This window comes from Cervus canadensis, chromosome 12, assembly GCF_019320065.1.
Source record: "Cervus canadensis isolate Bull #8, Minnesota chromosome 12, ASM1932006v1, whole genome shotgun sequence".
Taxonomy (NCBI): Eukaryota; Metazoa; Chordata; class Mammalia; order Artiodactyla; family Cervidae; genus Cervus; species Cervus canadensis.
The window spans coordinates 3,745,121-3,770,989 of NC_057397.1; the positions used below are offsets into that span (position 1 = coordinate 3,745,121).

At 51.0% G+C, this 25,869-nt stretch overlaps 1 protein-coding gene across 2 annotated transcripts in view; it reads right to left on the reverse strand.

The window, feature by feature from the left end:
* ZFAT (zinc finger and AT-hook domain containing) overlaps nt 1-25,869 on the reverse strand; it is a 140,759-nt gene that overhangs the window by 100,772 nt on the left and 14,118 nt on the right. The window contains exons 2-3 of one of the 2 annotated variants that reach the window (XM_043483275.1): nt 22,529-22,705; nt 2,741-2,977 (exon numbers count right to left, since the gene is read on the reverse strand). In XM_043483275.1, coding sequence (XP_043339210.1) covers nt 2,741-2,977; nt 22,529-22,705 — 414 coding nt within the window. The remainder of the gene's footprint in view (nt 1-2,740; nt 2,978-22,528; nt 22,706-25,869) is intronic. The other variant, XM_043483276.1, reaches the window with a different exon arrangement.

The window sequence follows — 25,869 nt, forward strand, 5'->3', positions numbered from 1 at the left end:
TCCTATAAAAATAACAAATAATAATCCACACATACACATATATACACATATAGAAATGTACGCATGTACATAAGGGAATATTTATAACAGCAAAAAAAATAATAGGAAATAACCTAAATTTCATTAGATGTACCACGGTTGGCACGAACAACAGAAAACTTATCATATCTCGTGGAAAGATGATGCCACGGAGCTCCAGAAAACACACTCTCTGCGAAGCCTGTGCAGACCCAGGTGAGGAGCCGGCACTCTGCAGTGGGGGGGAGACACCACCTGAGTGGGTCTCAGGAAGAAACCCCGGGGGCAGCACAGCCTGGGGGCTGGGTGGGAGCGGAGGGGACCCCCACGCACAGGACTGAACCTCTCAGTTACTTCTAGGCCTGAGTCCAGAGGAGAAGGGAACCGGAATATCTGACGTCACCAAAGAGGGAAATTCCCTGATTTCTAACCACAGCGGTGCAGAAAGCTCAGTGGTCTCCCAGAGGGGGCTGACAGGACAAGCCAGCCATGGGGAGGCACCAAATCAGAACAGATTCTCAACAGGGGCTAGAGCTGGCCCCTCTGACTGCACCGTGACGACCACTAAGGGTCAGTGCAGGAGATGCGGCGGCGGGGTGCATGGGTGAGCGCATGATACGCACTCAGAGGGCCACGGGGGTGGGGGGGGGCGCGGTGAGGTGACAGGACGGGGAGCCCCTCCACGACCACGTCCAGTAGGAACAAGCGCGCTGCGAACCAGCGCCTCGGGTACAGTGCCGTGAGCTCCTGCCCCTCCCTCCCCGGGCCATCTCACTGCTGAATTTCTGCGTGTTTGCCAAAGCACCCGAGGCTCTGAAGCGAGACACTGCTTCCCGGAAACCACCGGGCTCCCCGCCTCCACTTCCCACACGGCGGGCGCTCAGCTCTGTCTGGACACGGCTGCCACCCCACTGCCTCATCTTGCCTGCATCCTTGTCTGTTATTTGCAGCCTAGTAAGAGTGCACGTGGTCACCCTGAGAGCAGCTCTTTAAAGGAAAGAGCGCTTTGTGTCTTCTACAACTGGCAAAGGTGTTGGCAATGAGCCTTGGCCACCAACTCGACGTCTGATGAATCTTAGGTGGTGCCTGTGAGCATGCTAAGTCGCCTCAGTCGTTTCCGACTCTATGCGACCCCATGGACTATAACCAGCCAGGCTCCTCTGTCCATGGGATTCTCCAGGCAAGCATATGGAGTGGGTTGCCATGCCTTCCTCCAGGGGATCTTCCTGACCCAGGGATCGAACCCCAGCCTCCTGCACTGGCAGACTTCTTTACCCCTAGCGCCACCTGGGGGGCCCATTAAGTGGTGCATCCCCTCAATAACGTGCTCAGTCCAGTTCAGTTCAGTTGCTCAGTCAAACGACTCTTTGCGACCCCATGGACTGCATGCAGCACACCAGGCCTCCCTGTCCATCACCAACTCCCGGAGCTTGCTCAGACTCATGTCCATTAAGTCAGTGATGTCATCCAACCATCTCATCCTCTGTCATCCCCTTCTCCTCCCGCCTTCAATCTTTCCCAGCATTAACGTGCTAGGATTTTACAAACCAAGGGCCTTGCACTGTTGGGAGGTGTTTCTAGGACTGAAGAACTGGGGTTCAGTGTCAGACAGTCTGGGTTCAAAGGCCAGGAGGATCCCTTTCTAACTAAAAGACCCTGGATAAACTGCCTCATTTCTGAGAGTCTAAATGCTCTTACCTGTGAACCAGGAGGGACAGCAGGAGCACTGTGCCCGTGGGGCTGTGAAGAACAATGACAGCTAACATGTACGGGGAGCTTTTGAAATGGCAGGTGTTCTTCTAAGCACTGTAGGAAGTCCTGTCTCATTGAATCCTCCAAGCAACCAAATTAGCTAGTGTTGTTTTTATTCCCATTTTACAGAGGAGGAAAACAAAGCAGAATAAAGTTAGTAAGTACTGGAGCTGCCGTTCAAATCCAGGCAGCCAAAGTCCAAAGCCCACATCCTGAACCAGAACCCATGTGATGTGCGTGTGTGCTTGGTCACTCAGGAGTGTCCTACTCTTTGCGACATGGGCAGTAGCCTACCAGGCTCCTCTGTCCATGGGATTCTGCAGGCAAAAATACTGGAATGGGTTGCCATTTCCACTCCAGGGGTAAAATACTTAGCCTGGTACAAAACAGTAAGAACTTTCTACATTCTTAGACATACTTTGAAAACTTCGAAACTAGTGCAAGAATCAAACGAGGACAACAGAGCCCATGGCAGAGGCCCTTGCTGTTTCACTCCTCCTAGACAGTTGTCTAGGAGACTTTCCCGCTCACGCTCACACTCTCTTCAGCCTCTTTTAGAAGCTGCTTCAGAGCCAAAGCCTTGCTAAGTTCTTACCTGAAGGCAGCACCTGGTATCCTGTATGTTCTTCAAAGAGCGCCGGCCACAGTCAAGGCCATCAAGGTCACTCACAGGGGCCCAAGCATCCTAACCTCAGCCTCTCTGCTCACAGGGCCCCACAGCATGGTTCCAGAACAAGAGAAGCCCCCCAACACAATGAGAAGCGCCCCCTGCACCCCAACTAGAGAGTAGCCCCTGCTCTCCACAGCTAGAGAAAAGCCCACGCAGCAATGCAGATGCAGCACGGCCATAAATAAAGGAGTAAATAAAATTATTTTTAAAATCTTTAAAGAAAAAAAGTTCAAATGAGACAGCTGGTTTAAGAAAAGGGGGTGCGAGCCGCCGGCGCTCCCTGCCGGGGTGCGCTCTTACCTGCGTCCCCCTCCGCCTCGCCCAGGCTCAGCACGATGATGCAAATGTGCTTGCGGAGCTGGCGTGGGTTGGAGAACTTGCGGCAGCACTTGCTACACTCTAGGCTGCCCCCTTCCTCGGGGGCCCGCAAGCCGTCTGCGCCGGGCAGGGCACTGCGCTCCGCCAGCTCCTCCTCGGGGCTGGGCTTCTTCGTGGACCCCTTGGGCCTGCCTCTCTTCCTCTTCATGACCGAAAATTCTGCGGAGGAAACCAGAGGGCACCGTGGGGTCACAGAGGGCGATAGGGTGGGCCATGCGCTCGGTTTCCAAGCATGGAAATGTGTCTGCTTCCACGGGGAGCTCACGTAATACAGAATCCACCTGCAGTGCAGGAGGCCTGGGTTCCATCCCCACGTGGCGAAGATCCCCTGGAGAAGGGGATGGCTACCCACCACCCCAGCATTCTTGCCTGGAGAATTCCATGGACAGGGATGCCTGGCTGGGCTACAAGTCCATGGGGTCGCCAAGAGTCGGACACAACTGAGCGACTAACACTTTCACTTCCCACATTTTATTAAAAAAAGGGAAGCTTGAAGCAGTTCCAGAAATGAGCAGCTGCAAACAATCATTTAGTGCTAACATCTCTGCACCTCTGTGCTATTATACAATCGATTCTGTAACCATGTGATTTAAGAACATTAATTTATCAGAACCTGTGCACTGTGCCTCTTCCATAAAGTGGGGAGGGTTTTAAGCTGTGACTGTCAGCTCCAGTTCACAAACCAGGCTCCTTAGAAACCACCATTTCCACTGAAAACTAGTTCTCAGAAACTTGCTAAGGACTGTCTCTGCAAAGGGTTCTCAAAGGCTGCTTAGCTTGTCACGCTCTTAATGAGTTACACAACTATTCCGACTATTTAAGCCATCATAATTATTAGGTCCAAATTGTTCTGATGGAAAAGAGACAAAAATAATTGCAATTTAAAGCCAAAGATTATAGGGCTAGAGACAATATTTTTCAAGTTTCCTGGAGACCGGAGGATTTAAATGACATCATCAGAGCTGCTTTGGAGCAAGTTTCAAATCATTTCTCACTCTTATCTCTTCTTAATGAGCATTCATTTTTAAGGCATTCATCTCCAAAGGAAGGTGGGAATTAAGATGGGTGAGCGGGCTGAGGGGGCCTCCTGCCGTTGTAGGCAAGTAGAGCGCTGTCTCAGGTAATTCGACATGAGGGGTGCCCTGGCTGGCACAGCCTGGCTGCCCTGCCATCTCTGGAGAGCCATCTGTCTGGCCAAGGCATGGCATGTCAGCAGCCAGCCGTCTTTGCATCTGAACATCAGGGCAGAGGAAGGGTCCTAGGTTCGAGCACCATCTTGGGGGAACGGTCATCTGTGCAATTATGACATGTTCGGGGTCCCTCCTGCTCTCCCTGTGGTTCTGCCCAAGAAAGCATCAGCCACAATGCCCCCTGCTGTCACCGTGCAGACCCTTTACAGGGGTCACCTGGGCTCCCAAATCAGACAGGGAAGCCACAGGGGCGGGAGAGGAGGGCAGGAAGGCTCTGCAGGGGAAGCGCAGCGGGACAACATGGGCTCTGACGGAGGCGCCTGCTCGGAAGTGGGGTCCCCAGGAACTCAGAGACCAGGCGCCGCCGGAATGGGGAGGGGGCGCTGAGAGAGGGGAGCTCTCGCAGAAGCAGGGTTTCCACTGAGCTGCAGGGCCAAGGCGGGTCCACCTTGACCTAGAGCTCCAAGCCAGAGCCTTCCACGGCCGGGGCAGCCAGACTGATGCACCATCGCTGCTTGCCTCCATCTCGCCGGGCTTGCTGGAGATCGGGCTCCCCTGTTGGCCCCAGGATCCCAGCAGGAGGATGACAACTGTGGGGCCAGGAGGCCCAGCGCTGCAGACGGGAGGCTGGGGAGGGACGTGAGGAGGGGAATGTGCAGCGTAAGGACAAACCGTTCACCTCAGGGCCGTCAAAACCCCCCTCCTGATTATTCTTTACAACAGCGGCTTACTGAAGCAGCAGTTAACAGCGGGAGGAGCAGGGTGAGCAGAGAGGCTATAAACCACCCACCACACGTCACATCCGCCGAGCTGGGGACATGTGTTACAGGACAGTTTACGGGAGGGCCGGCCCAGCCCCAGCCCCACGCCCTGCCCTGCCCTGCAGACAGAGGTCCTCCTCTGACGCGTGCTGAGGATGCAGCTGTGCAGTGGAGAAGGGGCTTCATCCATACGGAGGTCCGGCCTCCGCCCGTGGCCACACGGGTGACCTCAGGTCTGACCTCTGAACACAGTCTGACCTCATGGGGTAGCTGGAGACTGGGGGCCAGCCACACAGGCGGGCATCATCAAACTCCATAAAAACTCTGGACACCAAGGACGTGGGTGAGTGTCCGTGGCTGGAAACACTCCTAAGTCCTATTGTGTAATATAACCGCAAGAAGACAGAGGTGTCCAGGACACCATGGGGCATGGGAGAGGACCAAAGACCCCGCGTCTGGGACCCCCTGGGCCCCCAACCTCACCTGCCATCACGGCCTTTGGCCTGCTCTGACCTGCACCCTTTTGGTTTAGAACTGTCATCCAAGTACAGAGTGTTCCTGAGTTCTGTGAGTCATTCTAGAAGACTGGTGAACCCGAGGGAGTCCTTTGGGTCCCCCAAATTTGTACCTAACTGAAAAAGTGCGGGTGGCCCTGGGAACCCCAAATTTGCAAGGTGTCAGCAATCCTTTTCTTTGGTTGCGCTGGGTCTTCATTGCTGCACACTTTTCTCCAGTTGAGGCCAGTGTTGGGCCGCACAGGCCTCTCGTGGTGGCGGCTTCACTGGTTGCAGGGCACAGGCTGTAGGCGCGCTGGCTTCAGGAGCTGCAGGTGGCAGTCTCTACAGCTCGGGCTCAGCAGTTGTGGCTCATGGGCTTTACTTGTTCCGTGGCATGTGGAATCTTCCCAGACCGGGGATCGAACCTGCATCCCCTGCAATGGCACGTGGATTCCTATCCACTGTACCACCAAGGAAGCCCGGCGTCAGCAATCCTGAGCAGATGCAGAAGCCTTGCGGGAGCGGTGCCCTCCACCTCAGCTTCAGGTTCGGCACTCATCGCGGCAAGGGACCCAGAGTCCGCTCCATGGAGACGTGCAGAGCACGTTGCAGCCGCATCACCCATGGGTGCGACCCTCTCCCAGCGCGGTGGGAGTGCAGCCCAGCTGGCCAGACCCGAGAGTGGTCTGTATCCCCCAGCACCTGACCCGGTGTCCCACCCAGCAGGCGCCCCGCAAATCCTTGGTGAATGAACTCAACAAGCAGTGTGCAATCTGCTGTCAAAGAGTAAACATAAAATCGACATTGAAAGCTTTGGAAAACCTCTAACATGATGGTGACGAAGCTAATCTTACATCTGACCGCATCCATAATTCAGATCCTCAAGACCAATTAGCTAGCTAAAAATGAAATTTTCATAAATGAACTTGGAACAATTTAAGCACCGAAAATGAACTGCTGCCATCAGCTACCCGTGTGGTACAAAAGAGCGGAGAATCCTGAAAGCGGGCAAGGGAAACGCGGGCACCTCTACCGGCTCGCGCCGTGACGGCATCTCAGCGCGGGGAGCTTCGGCTCCTCGTCCTCCTCCCTGAATCCCTGCATTCAGGTGCCACTGACCTCTGCGGATTTTGCCCCAAAGACGCCTGCTGGCAAACCCCCTCTCGGTGTACCCAGACCCCCGCCCACCAGCTCAGCGGCCGCCTTCCGCTCTGCTCTCTCTCGGCCTCCATCCCTTGTCTCACTGCCGCCCCCTTGCTCTAGAACTTTCCGTGGTTCTTGAGCAGTTTGCCCCACGACTCTCAGACCTGGCTTTTCAGGCCCCTTAGCACATGGTCCAACGCTGCACATGCAGACAAGTGCGCGTGCAAACACACACACCCTCAGCACTGTGCTTGCTCCCTCTCTCCCCTCACTACCCACCCACTCAGGGCCACGTCCAAGGCCTCCCGAAATACGTGGAGGTGACACCTGTCTCTTTTTAACTTACCTGTACTGCGCCCCCTCTTGCATCCTGATCAGAATCCAACTCCTGTTGCAAATCCTAACACTTCAGGCCCCGTTCAAATCCCAGTACATCCTCTATGAGACGGTTCATCCCCCAGGGGCCGTATGAGGCACACACTCGTACAAACTTCCCCACACTGTTTCCTGACTGTGTTTCCCTTCCCCCACCATCGATCACACACCCTGAGGTGTGAGCTGCCTTTTCATCCTCAAGTCCCACAGGATCCGGGGCAGTGCTAGAGGCACAGCACAGTCTCCATACAAGAAACACATGTTGTCAAAGCTGTGGTTTCCCAGTGGTCGTGTACGAATGGGACCGCTGGGCCGTAAAGAAGGCTGAGCACCAAAGAACTGATGCTTTTGAATTGTGGTGTTCCAGAAGACGCTTGAGAGTCCCTTGGACTGCAAGGAGATCCAAACAGTCCGTCCTAAAGGAGATCAACCCTGAATATTCACTGGATGGACTGATGCTGAAGCTGAAGCTCCAATACTTTGCCCACTTGATGCAAAGAGCCAACTCACTGGAAAAGACCCTGATGCTGGGAAAGATTGAAGGCAGGAGGAGAAGGGGACGACAGAGGATGAGATCGTTAAGTACCACCATCAACTCAATGGATATGAGTCTGAGCAAACTCCAGGAGACTATGAAGGACAGGGAAGCCTGGTGTGCTGCAGTCCATGGGGCTGAAAAGAGTTGGACACAACTGAGCTACTGAACAAAGTCATTTCATAATAGGAAAGGAAGCAGTTAGAAAACAAGTCATTTCCTACGTCCCAAGATTCCACCAGGAAGAAAGAAGTGAGCCATGGTGCACCTTGACTCCATCTCAGATCCAGTCTGGGGATAACTTCCTCACGGTCAGAAAATTACCCTTGCAGATCCAAGGCCCGAACCAGCAAGGGACAGAAAGAGTCAGCTGGAGTTGTTTAAATTTAATCAAAGGACAACGTGAGCATTATGAAAAAAAATCTCGACATTATCAACCATCTAATAACATAAGTCCTTTATTTGTACATCACTCAAGTCTGTGAGGCACTTTCCCAGCTACTATCTTCTTTTATCTTCATAAAAACCTTGAGATAGATGCAGCAAATGTAACTCCTCAATGGGAGAAGAAATCAAGGACCCAAAGGTTCGAGGGACTTGGCACATTTTCCAGAACTTGCAGCTGAACTGGGCGAGGCTGGGACCTGGGTTCCTTCTTCCTTGCCCAGGTCTTTCTGCTGAGCCACCTGGCCCTCAGGTCCGTTCTGGAGACGGTAACGAAACCAAGACCCGCACTGCCGAGAACAGCGGCCGGGAGTTAAGCCGACCTGGTCCAAATCCACCAGCCTCAGCTTCTCTCTTTTTTTAGTAAAGACTATATATCTTTTATTTTAATATTTGACTTTATTTTATTTGGCTGTGCCAGGTATTAGCTGCAGCATGTGGAATCTTTAGCTGCGGCATGCGGGATCTAGTTCCCTGACCAGGGATTGAACCCAAGGCCCCTTGCATTGGGAGGGTGGAGTCTTGTCCACTGGACCACCAGGGTGGAAACTGGCCCCCCAGCCTCAGTGCCTAACACAAAAGATAAATACGAAACCGCTATTCTATAAAAAGTCGCTATTAAATAAAAAGCAGCCCATTACAATGCCGAGCAGAGCACTTAAGAAGTGAAGGATAAATGGCAACGGTTCCTTATGCGGGCTCCAGTCATGAATATGCTGACTTGGGCCGTCTCTGAAGACACTATTACCCTCCCAGCCTGTCCACTGTGAGATCCTGCGATTTCTCAACGTACACACATTCTTGTTCATTAAGGCGCTTTCTCCTCGATTTCTTCATTTTAAAACATCTCACACACAGAAAAGGCCAGTACAGAACTAGGGAGTACAAATTCCACTCTGCCTGGAAACAAGGGTAAAGCCAGCCCTTCAGCTCCTGTTCTGCAGCTCCACCTCCAGTCACGCCAGCTCAAGAATTTAGGAAAATCGTGGGGCATTAACTCTGCCAGGCCTGACAGTCAGCCTCCCCAGGAGCCCAGGAACAAAGAGACAGTGGACGGTGTCAGCGCCCAGGCAGACAGCAGGGGCAGTTACGGGGTAGATCAAGAAGGGAGGAAGGCGGGAGAAGGAAGAGAGGGAAGGGAGAAGAGTTCCTGTTGAACATCCGAAAGGGGGAGTGAAGGCAGAACCGGAATCCGGCTCTCAGGAGACCCACGTAAATTCCTCCTAGGGTAAGCCCAGTGTCCCCACCTCCACCAGGATGAACAAGCGTGCACACACACACTCATCCATCTCACAACACTCCCATCAGACCTGCACCCACCCATCACACACACTCACCCATCTCTCACATACACACACACACACTCATCTCTCACACACACACATACACTCATCACACACACTCACCCATTACACACACTCACCCATCACACACACTCACCCATCTCTCTCTCACACACACATACACTCATCACACACACTCACCCATCACACACACACACCCATCCACTCATCACACACACCCATCTCACACACACACACACACACACACCCATCTCTCACACACACACATACACTCATCACACACACTCACCCATTACACACACACTCCCATCAGACCTGCACCCACACATCACATACACATTCACCCATCACACACTCATCTATCTCACACACACACCCATACACACACTCCCATCTCACACACACACATCACACACACCCACACCCACACACACACACTCATCACAGACACCATCACACCTACACTTCCATCAAACCTGTACCCACCCATCACACACACACTCACCCATCACACACACTCACTCATCTCTCTCTCACACACACACAATCACACACACCTACCCATCACACATACACTCTCATCAGGCCGACATTCACACACTCCAATCAGACCCACACACACCTATCACATCCATCACATACATACACCTCATCACACACACTTACCCATGACACACACACTCCCATCAGACCCACACCCATCCATCACATACACACATACTCATCACATACACACTCAACCCATCACACACACTCAATCCATCACACACACTCACCCATCACACACACACTCACCCATCACACACACACTCACCCATCACACACACACTCCCATCAGGCCCACACCCATCCATCACATACACACACACACACTCACCCATCACACACACACTCACCCATCACACACACACTCACCCATCACACACACACTCACCCATCACACACACTCACCCATCACACACACTCACCCATCACACACACACTCACCCATCACACACACACTCACTGCCACACAGTCACAGATACAACCATACATTCACATGCACACATTCTCTTATATACTCATACAAACACACAAGAGGAAGAATAAACTTGGTCCATTAGGGAATTTTTTTCTTGGAGCAGAGTCAGAGATTTGATTAGGAGGAAGGGAGAAAAAAACGAAAAGTTCTTTTGCAGACCACTTCCAACATGAGCAAAAGAGATTAAAAGGCTATAAAATAAACCAGAGGACTTAGGAAGCTTCATGTTATAAAGGGAGGCCAAAATAATAAATCAATTACTACCCAGTTAGAGGTTTAATTAAACCGTTGCAAGCATCTCTCAACATAAAATGAATTGTGAAAGTTAAACCCGAATGAAAATCATTAGAGAGGAAACTAAGATTCCAGAAGTCTCAAATTTTATGGACTTGGACAAAGAGGGAAGGAAAGACTTGGGGCTCTTAATGAAAGACTTTTGAAGAAATGCTCTCATGTTAACAGTCTAAGTCTAATTAAAATCTTAAGAAATACTTTTTTAAATTACACAGGCAACTAACTTTCCAGTACACACACACACACACACACACACACACACACACAAACAGAAAATGTATGCAAGAAGAATTTAAGTCAAAAGTGAATTAGTAAGTGAAGGAAAATAACTTCTAAAAGTTCAGTGGTAAGAATCTGATTATGCCCCAAGTGCCACAAGAACACCGTGGTCAGGCCTCTCAGGACAGCTGCTCTCCTGCTCTCTGCCCATCCCCTGCCCGACCAGCCTGCTTCGTCTATACCCTCCTAACAGGAGTGACCCTCGTTTGTATTGGTCTGGCCAAAAAGTTCATCCTGGTTTTTCCGTAACAGTGAACTTTTGGGCCAGCCCAATACTTGCCCCAGGCCTCAGCTAATGATAGCTCATCCAAGGGGTGGTGAGGGGCGCGCCCCTCTGGTTTCCCTGGTAACTAATGAGCCCAGCTGACACTGATTCCCCTGTATCTGACAACACCCCCTTCCCCTGGGGAGCAAAGGCCGCCACCATGTCCGGCCCACCGTCCGCTGCAAGTGGTGGGGTGTCGCTCCAGGACTCGGCTTCAGCGTGTAAGCCCCCCATCCGTTAAACCACCGAAGTCTCTGTTGCTGACCCCAGGCTCTTCATTGGGTCTTGCGCTTGTACTTGGGTCAAGCAGGTGCAGCCCAAAAACTGGCAGAACAGCCAGGAGACTCCGTGAGCACTGAGATGTCAAGATGTTGGGAAATACAGGACGGGGGATGTAAAGTCTGAGGGTCTATTCGCTAGGGTGGTGCTCTGGAGTTACAGGGAAATCCCAGGGAGGCTGATCTTGCTGAATGGGGGCTGCCAGGTGCTCTGGAGAACAGGGGCCTCTTCACGGTTCTGCTATTGTATCACGGTGAGCCTTTCGTCATTGGTTAAGCTATCGATGGCATTCTGGGCTGCCCAGGTGGCCCAGCGGTAAAGCATCTGCCTGCCAGTGCAGGAGACATGAGTTTGCTCCCTGGCCCCTGGTCACAAAGGGGCTGATGTGACTGAGCACACAGCACCCAAGGCAGCTTTCTAGGAGGGACTGGACTGAGCACACAGCACCCAAAGCAGCTTTCTAGGAGGGACTGGACTGAGCACACAGCACCCAAGGCAGCTTTCTAGAAGGGATGTGACTGAGCATACAGCACCCAAGGCAGCTTTCTAGGAGGGATGTGACTGGGCACACAGCACCCAAGGCAGCTTTCTAGAAGGGAAGTGACTGGGCACACAGCGCCCAAGGCAGCTTTCGAGGAGGAACTGGACTGGGCACACAGCACCCAAGGCAGCTTTCTAGGAGGGACTGGTATTTCTCTTATGCCTTCAAAATGAAAATGATCTACCTGGGCTCTCTGGAACGTTAGCCTTTTGTGATCTCTAAGAGTAAAGGAGAATAAGAGCTTTTAGATAAACTCTAGAAATAACCACGTCTTGGGAATGAGAACTCTTGAGGATTTCATTCCCCCCTCAACCAGTTCAGAGGAGCCTATGTGGGCAACTGACCAGATTTATTTTGCAAATGGATTGGTTTTAATTGGCTGTCCTTGGTGGAGATGAGGATCATTTTAGACAGAAGACTGTTATACTTCAGTGGATATTAAATTCTAATTTTGTTAATTGAGGTCTTAATACATTGTATTTATGAAAGTTATTGTGTTAGCCATACTTTTGTCTTGATGTGTTTTGTTTAATCACTAAGTTGTGTCTGACTCTTTGAGACCCCATAGACTGTAGTCCACCAGGCTCCTCTGTCCATGCAATTCTCCAGGCAGGAGTACTGGAGTGGGTTGCCATTTCCTACTCCAGGGGATCTTCCCGACCCAGGGATTGAACCCACATCTCCTGTGTTGGCAGGCGGATTTTTACTACTGAGCCACCTAGGGATGAAGAGAAAATTATCTAGTGAAATTGTCAAAGAGTATAACTGCTCACGAAGTGTGACACTGTTTCTTCAGGTCTGCTGCTAAAGGCACAAGCACAATGACAATCGAGTATAAGGAATAAAATGTAGAGCCTATAAAGAAGGGTTTCCCCGATAACACACCTCTGAGTCTGTTCACGAGATCTGGTTAGCCTTTCCCCAGCGTGAACGACCACGTGAATATAAAGGAGGCCTAGAACCGAGGGACCTGATCTGAACCAGGGGTGGGAGCTAGCACCCCAGCATCACAGGACGAATATTTTTGATCATCAGTGCTCTCTATTGGAAGATTTGTGATCAAAAGGGGAAACAATGGAAAATCTGCATGTACCAAGGCATGAGGAAGTCATTCTGGCTAATACATGGTTTAACTTCGGCTTCATGGACCAGAGCAGCCTGCTTTGTGGCCTTTCAGACTTATATTGCACACTCATTTTGGCCATTGAGGAAAGGAATGCATTAGAAAGCTAAAATGGAGTAGCGTGCTTCAGACATCCAACGTAAAAACTGGTGGCCATTGTATATGGGATTTTAGACATGTTCTTCTTTTACTGCAGGGTTTTCTGAGCTAAACCGCAAACTGCGTGCTAAGTCGCTTCAGTCGTGTCCAACTCTTTGCAATGCTATGCAACATAGCCCACCAGGCTCCTCTGTCCATGGGGTTCTCCAGTCAGGAATACTAGAGTGGGCAACCATTTCCTCCTCCAAGGGATCTTCCCGACCCAGGGATCAAAACTGCACCCCTTAGGTCTCCTGTGTTGGCAGGTGGGTTCAAAAGCCAGAGGTGGTATTATCTCAGTTGGGGTCGCTGCTTGTGTTTGCTTAATGCTCATGCTCTCCCCTGTGCGGGACTTGCCGGGTGTCTTACATTTCGTCCCTAGTCTGAGGGAGGAAGTCTATTCGAGGACCGAGCAGCAACCCGCCCCCCTGTGAAATGAGTCTAACTGCTGGGTCTCCAGTGAGACACAATCCTCCTCCTCCTCTGGGCTTCCATGAAAAGTCAACCAGCTACTGTGCCTACATGGAGACTACCATCCATGGTGGAGAAAGACCCACCACCTTCCTGTCCCATGGGCCAGTACATCAGAAGGACCCCCATCGGTAAGGGTCACCGTATGACTGACCGCCTGTGAGTTCCCCGGGCTGGGCTGTCTGCAGTGGAATGGGATTAACTGTTTTCTGTTTGGAAAGACCTAAGGGGTGCACCTCTAATGGCACCCAACATAACACGGGCTGGCAGACCTGTCCCGTGACTGCTGACTCCTGGCGAGGCCACCAGGATGCTTCCATTAAAACTGGGCCTCCCCCTCCCCGTGGGGGTGGCTCTGGGTGTGTGAGAGGACCAGGGTGGCCTGACTTTCCTCGTAATGGCCAGGGCGCGGCAGCCATTGACCTTGTAAGCTCCAGAATCTGCCCACACTGTGATGAAGGACCGTCCTTAGCATACTAGACGCCTTCCTCTTGACACTCTGGCTGCTGCTGTCTGTACTGTTTGTAGCATCCGGATGCAGCGCCTCCAGCACACCTGACCCCGGGAATATCGCAGAAGACGGACTGACCAGGACTGTGAGGGTCGTTCGGGGTGTGGAGGGGCGCAGTGCGTGGCCAGGCCTCTCCAGGTAGCTGCTCCCTTGTTCTCTGTCCATCCCCTGCCCGACCACGGTGGCTTCATCTACACCCTCCTGACGTCAGTGACCCTCATCTATACCCACCCCAGCTAATGAGAGCTTATCAGAGCGGCGGTGAGTGGCATGCCACTCTACCAGTTTCCCTGGTAACTAATGAGTCCACCGACATCAACTCCCCTACTACTGGTCATCTCCCTTCCCCTCAGAAGTGAAGACTGCCCCTGAGTCCTGCCCGCTGTCCGCCGCACACAGGAACGCGTCACTCCAGGGCCCTGCTTCAGACATGCAAACCCCCATCCATTAAACCACCGATGCCTCTGTTGCTGACTCCAGGCTCTTCCTTGGATCTGGAAACTGGGCGAGTACAGGGCGTGTGGGTCTGTGCGGTGCAGCCCAACAAACACGCAGACATGACGTGCACAAATCTCACTTTCCAACTTACTAGAGCAGCGGTTCCCAATCTTTTTGGCACCAGGGAGTGGTTTTGCAGAAGATAATTTTTCCACGAACCAGAGTCCACTGGGGAGGGCGGGAATGGTTTGGGGATGATTCAAGCTCATTACATTTATCATGCACTTTATTTCTATTGCTATTACATCAGCTTCACCTCAGATCATCAGGAATCAGACTCTGAGGTTGGGGACCCTTGAACTAGATGACCTTGAGTATGCTGTTTTAACTCCTCTACTCTCTGAAACACATGTTCCTCAATTATAAAATCTGGGCACCAGCAAGGAAATAGAAGACATGACAATAGTATAAACCAACAAAACCTAACACACACACATAGGACATGCCTACCCATCAACAGCAGAATACAAATTCTTCTCAAGTGCACAAGGGACATTCTCCAGGTTAGATCACAATGATCAGCCATAAATCAAGTCTCAGTAAGTTTATAAGGGCTGAAGTTAGAAACAAAGAGAAGGACTTCCCTGGTGGTCCAGTGGTTGGGAGTCTGCCTGCCCGTGCAGGGGACATAGGTTTGATCCCTGGTCCGGGAAGATTCTACATGTCACAGGGCAACCAAGCCCAAGCACCAAAACCACTGAAAGCCGTGCACCCAAGAGCCTGTGCCCCGCAATAGGAGAAGCCGCCACACTGTGGAGCCCGAGCACCACGGCCGGGAGCAGCCCCTGCCTGCACCAGTGAAGACCCAGGGCGGCCCTAAGTAAATAAATAAATAAAAATTAAAAAAAAAAAAAAGAAAAGAGCAGAATGAAATTTGGGAAATTCAGAGATAAATGGAAATTAAATGGCACTCCTAAATAAATAATGAGTCAGAAAAGAAATCATAAGGGAAATTAGAAAATTCACTGAGACGGAAAAGCAGAAAAACGCAACAGACCAAAACTAATGAGATGCAGCAAAAGCAGTGCTTAGAGGCCAATTTAAAGCTGTAAATGTTAAATAAAGAAGAAAGAGACCAGGAGCCTACTCCTCCAGCTAAAAAACTAGAAAAACTAGAAGCAAACTAGATGCAACGCAAGCAGAGAACAGAAATGATAAAGACAGGAGTGAAACAATGAAATAGAATACAGAAGTGAAACATATACCTGGAAGACCTAAGTGCTCACTATCATTAATTACCAAGAAAATGCAAATCAGAACCACAGTGTGATACTAGCCCAGACCCACAAGGATGGCTAGCATCAAACACAGGAAAAGTAACAAGTACTGGGGAAGCTGCAGAGAAATCGGATCCCTCGTATATTAACAGGAACAGACATTAACAGGAATGGTCCAGGGCTTCATCTGGCTGGAAAACGGTTTTGCAGCCCTCGTCTCGAAAAGTGAAACACAGAATTAGCCTATGATCCAACAATTCCACTCCGAGGTATAAAATTAATAAAAATCTGTATCTATACACATGCTTCTACACAAATTCTTCTACATCTACACAAGTGCTCCTACACAAGTGTTTACAGAAGCATGATTCATGATAGTCAGAAAGAAGAAATAACTCAAGTGTTTGTCAGCAAATCAATGGGGGGACAAAATGTGGCTAGTCCATACAATGAAAGTTTATTCAGCCATTAAAAAAAAAAATGAAGCACTGATACAGACTACAACCTGGAAACAAGCTAACTGAAAGAAGTCAGGCACAAATGACTACATATTACATGATTCCATTCGTATGAAACTTACAAAAAAGGCAAACCCAAAGAGAAAAAAAGTACATTAATGGTTGCCAAGGTATAGAGGAAAGGAAAACTGAAAGTGACTTTTTTTTTTGGTAATCGTACTTTTACTGAGATGTTAATTCACCTACCATAAAATTCATCCTTAAGTTTAAAAGTGTCCAATTCAGTGATTTTTACACATTTGCAGAGTTGTCCAACTATCACCACTGTCTGGTTTTAGAATATTTTCATCATCCACCAAAGAAAACCCATATTTTCTAATAGTCATTCTCCATCAGCCCCTCCCCCAGCCCCTGCTAGGGCTTCCTAGGCAGCTCAGAGGTAGAGAATATACCTGTCAAAGCAGGATACATGGGTCCAATCTCTGGGTCAGGAAGATCCCCTGGAGAAGGAAATGGCAAACCATGGGAGCGACTTCTTAATGGGTACAGGGTTTCTGAGGTGGCTGAGATGCATTACAGTGTAAATATACTAATAACCACTGAATTATACACTTTAAAATGATGGATTTTATGTAAACCTTATCTGTAACCTTGTTTATAATGACACAAAGCTGGAGAGAAGATATATATCATCAGGAAAGAAAAGGTTATATAAATTAAGAGTTACCCATAGAATGAAATACAGACAATAAAAAGAATGGAGACATGTTGGTAGTGAAGTGGCAGGCTATTCATATAGTGCTGACAGTTCTGTTACTAAATAACAGGACAACAGAGAGTTTATATGCTCATATATGCATATAGAAATGTCTAGGAACACACTTAATTGTTAGCAGTGATACTGAAGCTGAGCAGGACCTATGGGGCTTCTGGGCACAAACGTCTTTCTGTCTTCCTCTTTGCTTCATTATAGAAAATGGGCTTCGTTCCATGACCTTCCCTGAGTTCCATCAGGCAGGTTCAGACAGCTAGCTGCTAATCAGGGAAGGAAGGAGGTGCACAGACAAGCGAGGAACAGTCAAAGGAAACAACAGTGCAGCCTTCCTGCAGGGTCCTGGTTCCCCTTCAAGGGATACACAGCGTCACAACAGTATCTCTGAGCTGCTTTGCAGACACTAACATTCCTACCAGGTGAGAGGAGTTAATGGTACGCTGCCCAGAAGCACTGCAGACCCCAGGTGGGCTGGAGTCATAAGCGTGATGATGAGGATGCCCACTCACCTCCCCACCAACCAATCCAAAGAACGTCCACGAGCTGCTGGCGTCCTTTTTGAACCACTGCTATTGAACTCAATACCCCTCCAGGTCGAGACACCGGATGTTCAGTGCATTAGCCCGCTGTGTCCCCTTTGCCTGGCAATGCAATAAAGCTGTTCTTTCCTACTCCACCCAAAACTCTGTCCCTGAGATTTAGTTCAGTGTTGGGGCTCAGAGGCTGGATTCAGTTTTAGTATTTCTGGGATCTCGGAGGGATGGTTAGGGAGATGTACCTTCCTCACTGTATATTGTTTTAACATTTTTCCAGCAAAGTATTATTACTTTTTTAATTGAAAATAAAGGTATAAAGACGTGATTGCTTTGATGGGTTTACTCACACGGTGGATGCAAAGCCCAGGAGAAGCCCAGGGGTGCGCCTGAGGAGTGCAGGGGAGCTTTACAGGAATGGGTTCCCATGAGGCACTAAGGAGAAAGGTCTGGGGTCTAGAGAATCTGTGCAGCTCTCAGGGGGCCCGAAGTATCGGAGGAGGAGGAGGAGCGGGCCCCAGCGCGGCCTTCACGCCGCCCGCGACACCGCAGAGAAGGGAAGGGGGCTCGTGCCGGTCAGAAGGGTTTCCAGGTCTGACAGGTTTGGATGAAGGCTAGCTGCTGGAGCTTCCTGAATGCCAGGTAGAACGGAACACACTGCCTGAGACAGAGGAGCAGAAGGCTGGTGGGGGGAGAATACCCGAGGACACAGGTGCCTGTTTCCATCAGGGCCCCGTGTCAGCGCCTGAGCAGGACCCGGGACAGCCCAGGCCCCTCTCCGGTGCACCCTGCCAGCACAGGACGGGACAGACAGACTGGGGTGGGGGGGCGGGAGGTCACAGGAGCCCCGAGGAGGGCCTCCCACCCGACCTGGGCCAGGCACGCGTTCCCAGGAGGAGGGAGGCGCTCGGGACGGCTGTCCGGCCCACAGGGACGCCTCTCACAAACATCGGAGAGGAGGGAAGGGGTAGAAGTCAGAACACGTACCTTCCAACACTGACACACACATATCCCTGTGGATTCTACCTGCTTTATTATTACTTATTCCTTCATTGTTTAGAAATGAAATGAAAAATTCAAAGTATTGTATCTCTTACATTTCATTTCAGGAGGAGGAAAAACCTTTTAATGTGGCTGTGCAGCATGTGGGATCTTAGTTCCCCAACCAGGGACTGAACCCGGGCCCCCTATGTTGGGAGCATGGAGTCTTAACCACTGGACGGCCAGGGAAGTCCCTAAGAGGAGGAGAACTCTTAGTAAGCAAAGCTGAATAAAAATAGAATGAAGAGCTTTCCAACAGCCTTTCTGAGTTCTTTGCATGTTAATCTGTATGACAACCATCTGCCACAGGAATTTTACAAAAAGAGATTATCTGTTTTTCTGAGTTTATAGATGTTGAGGCGGGGACACACACATTTGAAGTCCTTGACTTAAAGGCATGGTTCCATCTGCCCGTGAAGCTACACTCTTTGGGAAGCTGAGGCCCCTCAACCGCTCAGCAGGGAGGTGGCCGTAGGGAAGGCAGGGCTCCTGACGGGATGGGGGAGCCTTGCTCACTCCCAGACCTGGGGGCACAGGGCGGGGGTCTGAGCTTTGAGCCCTGGCATCAGGCAGATTCTTTTTTTTTTCCCCCAGCTTTATTGAGGCATCACTGACAAACAAAAACTGTATATATTTAGGTTGTACAATATGATTTTTTAAGGTGTACAAGATGGTTTAATATATGTATGCATTGTGACATGCGTACCACATCAAGCTCGTGAACACAACTACCACCTCACATAAAACCACTTTGTATGTGCGGGTGAGAACAGTTAAGATCTGCTCTCTTAGCAAACTTCAAGTACACAATTCAGTGTTGTCAGCTAGAACCGCTGTGCTGTCTGTCAGATCCCTAGATCTAATAGGAAAACTCACACACGTTGACCAGCAGCTCCCCATTTCCCCCACCCCCAGGCAACCACTGCTCTACTGCCTGGTTCTATGAATCTAGCTGGTTTTGATCCCACATATAAGTGAGATCATACAGTATCTGTCTGTGTCTGGCTTATTTCACTTAGTATAAAGTCCTCCACTTTCATCCACATAGCAAATGGCAAGGTTTCCTTTTTCATAGCTGAATAATATTTCCATCTGTGTGTGCATGTGCATGTATGTATCTTATTTTCTGCATCCAGTCATCAGCTGATGAACACTTAGGCTGTTTTCATATCTCGCCTACTATGAACACAGAGGTCCCTCCTTATCCATGGGGGACACTTTCCAAGATCCCCAGCAGATGCCTGAAACCACAAACTGTGGTTTGAACCCTGTAAGCACCCTATAATGTACTGAACCCTATAAGTACTATGTTTCTGCCTATACATACATATCAAAGATAAATTTATCAGACAGTGAGAGATCAATAATAATAAAATACAATTATAATAATATAATAAAGTTAGTCTCTCTCTCTCTCAAAACATCCTACTGTACTGTATCCACCCTTCCTTTTTTTTTGGCTACACCACGTGGCTTGCAGAATACATGATCTTAGTTCCCCAGCCAGGGTTGAACCCACGCCCCCAGCAGTGGAAGCATGGTGTCTTAACCACTGGACTGCCATAGGAGTCCCACCTCACCCTTCTTCTTATGATGATGTGAGATGAGAAATGCCTAAGTGAATGGTGTAGGCACTGTGATGGAGTGTGAGGCTGCTATAACCTTCTGACCGTGTGTCAGAGGGAGGTCACATGCTCCAGGTGACCCTGGGTGGATGTCAGGATCAGATGATGCCATGTTGGTAGGTGGGGCCTCAGGATGATGTCATGTTGGTGGGTGGAGCCTCAGGAATGCCATGTCGGTGGGTGGGACCTCAGGATGATGTCCTGTTGGTAGGTGGGGACCTCACGATGATGTCATGTCGGTGGGTGGGGGCCTCAGGAAGGAATGAGCTCATTATGCTACTCAGAAGAGTGTGCAATTTAAAACTGATGTGATTTTTATTTCTGGAATTTTCCCATTTACGATTTCTAGACTATAGGTGACCAAGCGTAAGAGAAGGCATGGGAAGTGAAACCACAGATAAGCAGGGATTTAACACTGCAGTGGGCAGGGGAAGGGGGTATCTCTGAGATCCTGACTTCATTTCCTTTGAACACAGGCCCAGCAGTGGGATCGTCGGATCACGTGGTGGTGCTATTTTTAATTGTTTAAGGAACCGCCCTACTGCTTTCCCACCAATAGGGCAGGAGGGGTCCCTTTTCTCCACACCCTCATCGACACCTGTTACCTCTTTTCATTTTCATGACAGCCATTCTCACAACCGGGAGGCGGGTGACAGCTCAGTTGGTGTTGATTTGCATTTCCCTGGTGATTAGTAATGTTGAGCACTTTTTCACATACGTTATGGCCATTTGTACATCTTCATTGTGAAAAGGTCTCCTCAGGTTTTCTGCCCATTTTTTAATCAAGTTATAGGGCAGATGCTCAGTGCCTGACACAGACCTTCCCCCACCCCCATACTCTTCCTCCCTAAAGCAATCAAGTGTAACCCACCCCCCTCACTCCAACTTCCTCTGGTGGGGGGAGGTCAGACCTGTCTCCCGGGCTGGCGGGAGGGGATGAGGAAATCCTCGGACACACCACCCAGATTAGTGACAGCGATGCAGACACTTCTTGCCCCTCCTCACTTGCCTGGCTTTTCTTAGTTTCTCCTTATGCCACTAAGAGTTAAACAGAACTTCTCCTAACTTCCCAACAACTCAATCCTCTGTCAGGCAAGCTTCTCTGAGCACCCTGGGAATGGCCAGAGGGACTCGTTAACCAAAACATTTTGTGTCTGGAGTCTCTCCTTGTTAACGGTGTCAGACAGATGATCAATAAGCCAGCCCGTTCAGAGATGCCAGCCTGAATATTCCCAGGAAAGAGCAATTGGATTATTACTGTAACTAATGAATCCTGCGACGAGAAGTTTACTGCCACAGACTGAGGTTCGGCACAGGAGACTAGCCGCCCTCTCTCATCACGGAAAAAGAGTTTTGTGGGGGCTTTTTCTGACACTGGCTTGTAGCTGTTCCTCCCAGACTATATATTTTCTTTGTCTGCGGGGACCTAATTACAGCGCCTGGACTGTTCCTCCAACCCAGCCACCTGCTGCATCTCATGCCGTTCAGTGGGAGGTCTGGACACTGCAAACCAGTGTATTTCACATCTGACACTTGACTGTGAACCTGAAGGATTCTGCGATGGGGATCCTTGCTCCAGGGACACATGGGCCATCCATATGTTTCTAAGATTACCTGTACTTATTCATTCATGATGTATGTTATCGTAACCGCTTCCCTGCTGTCTTCCCTGTTCCAGGCATCATCCATGGTGCTATCACCGTACCTCTGACCTCATCCTCACAGCACCCCCTTGCGCCAGGCAGATCTGTTTTCATTTTTCAGGTGAGCAGGGTGAAGCTCAGGGAAAACCTCTCCTGCTTCAGGTAATGCAGGAGCTGGTGCTGGAACTGGGTTAAACCCACACTTCTCTGACAACGAGCTTGTCCTTTTTGCCCTGTTGGATGGTGTTGACTCCTTTCATCCATTCATTCATTCATTCATCCATCCCTCCATCTACCAACCAGACACTGGAGAAGCACCTACAGAGACGGGGTTCAGGGAATTCAGAGACACATCCTGTCTGAGCAGATCTACAAACGGAAATTACTGCGGCTTCTGGTTGGAAACCTGGATTCTTCTGAGGCCCTACACCTGCCAGACAGAAACCAGGCACCAAAGCTGCTGTTCTTATTCTTCTTGTCACTCCAGCGTGCACAACTCTTTTGCGACCCCGTGGACTGTAGCCCACCAGGCTCCGCTGTCCATGCCGCTGTCCAGGCGAGACTACTGGAGTGGGTTGCCATTTCCTTCTCCAGGGGATCTTCCCGACCCAGGGCTCAAACCCTCGTCTCCTGCGCTGGCAGGAGGATTATCACTAGTCCACCAGGGAAGCCCTAGAACCAAAGTGTTTGAAAGCAAATGAGCAGCATCACTGCCCACAGGCACCCTTGCCCAGCACCCCAGCCCCCTTACCATCTCCGGGTTTGCCTGGGTTGGTGGGCTCAGGGGTGCTCAGAGGCCTGAGGGGAATGATGATTTCATCCGCATTAACCCCTTCCTCTGCATGCTTCTCGGAAACGTGGGAGAGGAGTTCCGACTGACTTGGTGAGAAAAGGTTACAACATTTACACATGAAGATGGCTGGGTTTTCTGCAAGGAAAAAGAAACAAAACAAAAGCAAAATATGTTATTTCATCTTCACAAAAAACAATGGTTGCATCCAACTGCCAAAGAAAAAATACTGAAGGCTGCTCGTCTGAGCGATGGCCAGCCTCCCACAGGCTGCGTCTGGCCAGGCAGCTCGCTTCTTGCTTTATGTGGCCCCGGCTGCCAGAAAATTCTTTCTCCAGTATTTCACGAGGCAGTGGGCCGACACAGCGCTGCCACAGTGAGGGTGGAGCCCAGGAGGCACCCAGGTCCCTCCTGGGCTCCAGGACGGAGCCAGAAACCAAGTCCCTCTCTGCCTTCGAAGATAGGGTTTCTCCACCAAGCAGGCGGGGTAATGACCTACGAGAATTCTTTACCAAATAACACATGAAATGGAAATTTAACAAAGCAGAACATTGCTTCGTCAATTCAAGTCTCTCATGAATACCGCCAATCGATATTTTATTTTTTCCAAGAAATGCTTCGTTCCTAAGGAACCCAAAATGCTTCCAAAACAAGAAGAGATTACAGTGATAGATTTCTTTCTTCATAAGAGGCCATGTCATTTTCAATGTGTGTCCTGCTGACTCCACAATGACCCCTACGATTTAGGCAAAGGGGAGTTAGTCATCCCTAGTCCATAGCCGAGGACACTAAGGCTGTGAGAAGAAGCAATCTGCCCAGGCCAAAGCCTGGACTCTGCCGCCTGCTTCTGACATGACCTCCATTTGGCTGCAGACCATGAGCTGAGTTGCCCCCAAGTTAAAGCTAAAACGCTTATCCCTGTAGTCAACCGAATCTGAAATGAAAACCACTCCAGAGAGGAGCATAATCCCAAAACCACATACCAAGTGCTGTCGTGGTCATTTCAGCATCTGTGGAGCCGCGGCCACGGGGTGGCCCCCACATCAGGCATCAGGGACTCAGGGATGAACTGGGCGTGGGGTCCTCCACAGATGAGCCACCAGCCCGCTGGGGAGACAGACACGCCCAGAACAACTGCATTGCAACGTTTTCACTGCAACTGTTACCCAAGTAGCCTGGACTTACTCATGATTCCTGCTATGCTTTCAGGAGAAAGAGAATTCTGCGACAGGTAACAGAGCAGCACTTGGGGGACGGCAGGGCTCCTGTGAGGCCCCCCGGTCCCCGCGCGCACCAAGCACTGTCTGGAGACCACCCAGGTAAGACTACGTGTGCGTCTGCACACGACCAAGTGATGGCACGGCCTGCAACTAACCTCTGCCTGGGGGCCCCCACAGCCCGAAGGCCTGGGCAGCCCGGGACGCCTCCTGGCCCTGGCCACCTGTGTCAATCGGCACACTTCCCAAACGCCCACCGTGGGTCCAGTGCTGGGTCTGGAGTCCCCAGGGTGCCGGCAGAGACTGACCACACCCGACCCAGGACGACTGTCACAGAGGAGAGGGTGCAGCGTGGGATGGAGACAGAGGTGGGGAGGCAGCCCACAGCTGTGCTGAGAGCAGGGAAGCCGTGCCCCTGGGAGGCCGGCCTGGCACCCCCGCTCCGCAGGACCCATGCCCTAGATGCTGATGGGTACACGCCTGCCACCAACCAAGGGGCCAAGAGCCCCGAAGACACTCGCTAGTGACTCCTGAGCAGTGGTTCTACTTCTCGAGATCTGGCTTCATAATCATCCAAAATGCAAACAAGGGCTCTGCACAGAGATGCTCAACACAGAGGTCATTCAGGACGACAAGTTCCAGAAACCACCTGCGTGCTCCACAGCGAGCATGCCAGGACACGTCCCCCAGAGCAGTTCCGCAAGCTGCTGAGAACCAAAGGGGGAAGAACCCTGGACGGCACGGAAATGCTCAGAATGAACGTTCACTTCTACAGAGTGGGACGCACCACAGCTTGACAGGTACGTGGCTTTGTTCCTAAGGGAGAGACAGATTTACGGGTGGATGGATGGAAGAACAGATGGCCAGGCAGAAAGGATTCTGCCTGCTGGACTCATTTTTAATAGTCACTTACGGATTTCCTATAACGAGTCTATGCATGCGTTCTCAGTCGTGTCTGTCTGTGATCCCCATAGACTGTAGCCCACCAGGCTCCTCTGTCCATGGGATTCTCCAGGCAAGAATAATGGAGTGGATTGCCGTTTCCTCCTCCAGGGGATCTTCCCGACCCAGGGACAGAACCCAAGTCTCTTGAATCTCCTGTTTACATGAGTTTAAAAATCAGGAAGGCTGAGATGCGAGGTGACAGGTACACATGGCATTCAGGTCGTGGCTCCAGGTGATGAGGGCTGAGTGTCTTGGGCAGGGCAGCCTCCTGCCAAGGCTGCTGCCTCCTGCCTGCCCGGGGTAGCCATTCAAGGAACGTCTGAGCCAAGATGCTGCTGCAAACAGCAGACACCCTGGGCAGAGGGAAGGCAGAGATCCTGGGCTAAAGTGCTAGGAAGGCTTCCCAGAGGAGGCACTGAAAGGATCTTGAAAGTGGCCCTGGGAAGGGCCCTCGGGCGCCCAAGGGCACCAGACTGGGCTCCAGGAGCCGCCCCACAACACAACCTCGCGTGCTCCCCAAGCTCTCAGCTACAGGTGCAGCCCTGGGGCTCAGAGAGGCTGGCCTCAGGGGGCACCCAGCTTGACCTGGAGAAGGCAATGGCACCCCACTCCAGTACTCTTGCTGGAAAATCCTGTGGGTGGAGGAGCCTGGTGGGCTGCGGTCCATGGGATCGCTAAGAGTGGACAGGACTGAGCGACTTCACTTTCACTTTTCACTTTCATGTATCGGAGAAGGCAATGGCAACCCACTCCAGTGTTCTTGCCTGGAGAATCCCAGGGACGGGGGAGCCCGGTGGGCTGCCATCCAAGGGGTCGCACAGAGTCGGACACGACTGAAGAGACTTAGCAGCAGCAGAAGCAGCAGCAGACCCAAGCTCTACAATGTGCAACCCAGCCCCCGGGTCAGCACTGACAGGACCACAGCTACACAACAGCCGGCCGGACCACACGGCCCCCGGAGCTGTGCTGATGGATCAGCTCGGCTCTGCCGTCCCGACTGCCGCCCTGTCGGCGGAGCAGGCCGCGGTATCCCCCTGGAACGGCGTTCATGACACGCCCAGGCCTCTGACTCGGAAGGAGGCCGAGCGCTCTGCAGGGACATGCGGCAACCACAGCGCAGACAGTGAGACGCCGAAACAC